The 3,437-nt window shown below is 44.9% G+C and overlaps 1 protein-coding gene across 1 annotated transcript in view; it reads right to left on the bottom strand.

The window, feature by feature from the left end:
• Nucleotides 1-888: 888 nt before the first annotated feature.
• zgc:161973 (F-box only protein 15) overlaps nt 889-3,437 on the bottom strand; it is a gene marked incomplete in the record, with an annotated part of 7,008 nt that continues 4,459 nt past the window's right edge. The window contains 6 exon segments of the mRNA XM_014027616.1: nt 889-1,396; nt 1,470-1,594; nt 2,088-2,233; nt 2,385-2,467; nt 2,544-2,667; nt 2,771-2,971. Coding sequence (XP_013883070.1) covers nt 1,130-1,396; nt 1,470-1,594; nt 2,088-2,233; nt 2,385-2,467; nt 2,544-2,667; nt 2,771-2,971 — 946 coding nt within the window.

Below are 3,437 nucleotides of genomic sequence, written 5' to 3'. Positions count from 1 at the left end.
ACTTAAACAATGTCATGATTATTATAGTAATTAAATCAGAGTACCAAGGTATTGTTTTGACACTTCACAGATGCTTTTTATAGTTATAAACGGAAAACATGGGTGAAAAATAAAATATTTTCAGGGTTAATAGATAAAATGTCCACAGGGTGGCGTTGCTGACCCACAGATAAATCTGATGGGAGTCTTGATGTTTTTGTCTCGTCTTGTTTAACATCAGGGGCCATTTGATATCAAACAATGTTTATTCCAGTCTTATTCTGAAAGAGGTGATGAACAAATTAACTGGCGACAGGAAGTCTAGTCTTTGTTCTAAGGCCTAAGGGTGAAGTATCAGATGTATCAGATGAATTAACAGGAGAAGTCATTATTCAAACTTTGAGATGTTGCAGGCAGGATGAAAAAGGTGGAGTTACCAAGAACAATAGTTTGACTGTCTCTTGAGAAGATATTCAAGTTTCAGCTACAAGAATTCCCCTTTGATGTACTTCCTGTTTCACTTGGGCTGAGCGAAATTTAAAACAGGCCAGTTATGTGACAAAATGGGTAAAATCATGTGTACTATACCAATATTATCATGTCTAAAGATGCTTTCTTTGACTTTTTGTATTTGAAGGATAGGCATGTCACAGACACTTTAAGGAGCTGTTGCCAATTAACCTAATTATAAAACCCTTTTATTTTTTTACAAAATGTTGTTGCCCCAGGAGCAACTTTTTTTTTACAAACGTGTTGCCATTAATTTGAAATTTACATTTTGTTTTACAGAAAAGCTCAGTTTGAGCTCCATGTTGTTTGTTTATTTTATTAATCTGAGTGATTTTGCTGAGGGTTTGTTTGAACCTGCTTGTGAAGCACTTGTTTTAGTGATATTTAAATAAAACCGACACTGAAGTGAACGTTTATTTAAACAATAATTAACATGTTATTAAGTGTATTTACTTTAACAAAGAGTGGAACATACTGTCCTTATTTCAAACAAAACTTTTCACTTAATTTAATCATTTGAGAACTCAACCTTTAAACAGTTTTTACAGATCGAGCTAAAGGAACTAAATGAATCAATCAAACCTTGACTGAACTGGAGACCAGCACCAGGCTGAGTCCAGGTCCAGGTCCAGGTCCAGGTTCAGTAGGCTCGTCTGAAGTGCTGGTTGATTTTAGCTGCAGAGATGAAGACGGTCAGGCTGATGAGGAAGAACTGCTTCTGCTCCTCCAACCAGACCAGCCTCATGGTGACCCGACCCTCCGGGTCCTGGTGCTCCATCAGGAAGTCCCTGCCGCTGTAGTCCAAGGACTGGGCCGGGTTCTTCAGGCAGATGTAGACGGGCGTGCTGATGCACCAGAAGGGCTTCTGGAAGACGTCCAGCAGGGTCAGACTCATGACGCAGCAGTTCTACACAAGGAAAACATCAGAGCTGAGAGACAGGACCAGAACCAGAACCAGGACTAAGAAAGTCCTGAGTTACCTCCACGGTTCCTTCCAGTTCGCAGCTCCTCCAGGGCAGCCTCATGCTTCCAGAGAGGGACCTGTGCTGGGACAAGTCCGTCCTGTTGATGACCCTCATCACCAGGAGTCCAGAAAAGACACGACCTGTCCACAGTCAAACACAAGAACCAGAGACATCAGGACGGGTCCCATAAAGGATAKACTACTTCTGTCCCCTCTACAGGGGTCCTCTGTCCCCCTTCCATCTACCTCCATGTCCCCTAACTGCATCTCTAACAGCCTACGGTCAATAAACCCACTGTCCCTCCTGTGGACAYGTCCAATAAACACACTGTCCCTCCTGTGGACAGGTCCAATAAACCCACTGTCCCTCCTGTGGACAGGTCCAATAAACCCACTGTCCCTCCTCTGGACAGGTCCAATAAACCCACCGTCTCTCCTCTGGACAGGTCCAATAAACCCACTGTCCCCCCTGTGGACAGGTCCAATAAACCCACTGTCCCCCCTGTGGACATGTCCAATAAACCCACTGTCCCCCCTGTGGACATGTCCAATAAACCCACTGTCCCCCCTGTGGACATGTCCAATAAACCCACTGTCTGTAAAGTCTTCCTGTCAGGTCTTGTAATCAGATTACCTTTGAGACAGGACAGCTGGCGGAAGCGTCCTGACATGATCTCAGTCCCGGTGCTGTGCAGGACGAAGTGCAAAGTGTAGCCATGAAGACCCAGCTCTGGGTCCGAGTCTCCAGCAGGTGGAGGGTCTGCGGGCTGTGAGTACGGGCTGCAGGAAGGGACAAACAGAACTCAAAGCTTCATAAAGGAAGAAAACAACTAAACTATTGATCATTTATTGATTTGTTTCCTTGTGTTAAAGGGACAGGACCTGAAACCGGAGTACAAATGAAGACATGAAGGATGAGAAGTGAACCAACCAGACTGGAGAGCCCAGCAGACTTCTCTCCACCAGTTTATGGAAGTGCAGGCTGATCATGATGAAGGCCACCTGGTCCTGACCCTAAASACACACGGTGAGGATTATTAAACATCAGCTGGAACAACGTGGAGAAAAGCTGCTGCCGCTCTGTCTTCACCCTCCACATGCCGATGATGATGCCCGGCTTGAAAAGCAGAACCGTTATCAGGCTGTCTTTGCTGATGTGGCGAAACGGAGACGTTTTTATGTTGAGGTTTAAAATCTGAGAGCGCCAGCTGGGCCTGCAGGAAGAGCACAGGAATCATGATTTTCACAACGCAAACCCAAAACTCTGGAGTTTAAGCTGCCCAATCAGAAAACTGCTACAGAGTAATAGTTTCCTACTTCCTGGTCTTGAGACTCCTGGAGGTCTCCTTTCTGACTCCRTACAGCTGGATGCTGCTGAGGTGGCGATATTTGACGATGAAGCCCTGGCTCCAGCTGAGGATCACAGAGGTCTCGAAGAAATGTGCCCGGCTCTGCTCCTCGGTGGTCTCCCATCCTGTGCAGCTGGACACGGTCAGCTCCCAGCTCACATTCATGTTCCTGAAAAAAAAATTATTAAACAATAAAAGGTAAAATAACCCCCAACAATATTTAAACAGAGTTGTGTCATCTAATCACGCCAGCTAACTTCAGTTTATCACTCCAGCTAACGTCAGTTTATCACGCCAGCTAACGTCAGTTTATCACTCCAGCTAACGTCAGTTTATAACTTCAGCTAATTTCAGTTTCAGCTAACGTGAGTTTATCAGTTTCAGCTAACGTGAGTTTATCAGTTTCAGCTAACGTGAGTTTATCAGTTTCAGCTAACGTGAGTTTATCACTCCGGCTAACGTCAGCTTATCACTCCAGCTAACGTCAGTTTATCACTCCAGCTAACTTCAGTTCATCACTCCAGCTAACTTCAGTTCATCACTCCGGCTAACTTCAGTTCATCACTCCGGCTAACTTCAGTTCATCACTCCGGCTAACTTCAGTTCATCACTCCGGCTAACTTCAGTTCATCACT

This window comes from Austrofundulus limnaeus, unplaced genomic scaffold (assembly GCF_001266775.1).
Source record: "Austrofundulus limnaeus strain Quisiro unplaced genomic scaffold, Austrofundulus_limnaeus-1.0 Scaffold665, whole genome shotgun sequence".
Lineage (NCBI taxonomy): Eukaryota > Metazoa > Chordata > Actinopteri > Cyprinodontiformes > Rivulidae > Austrofundulus > Austrofundulus limnaeus.
The sequence above is the reverse complement of the archived record's forward strand: the minus strand, read 5'-3'. Positions and strand labels throughout refer to the sequence as shown.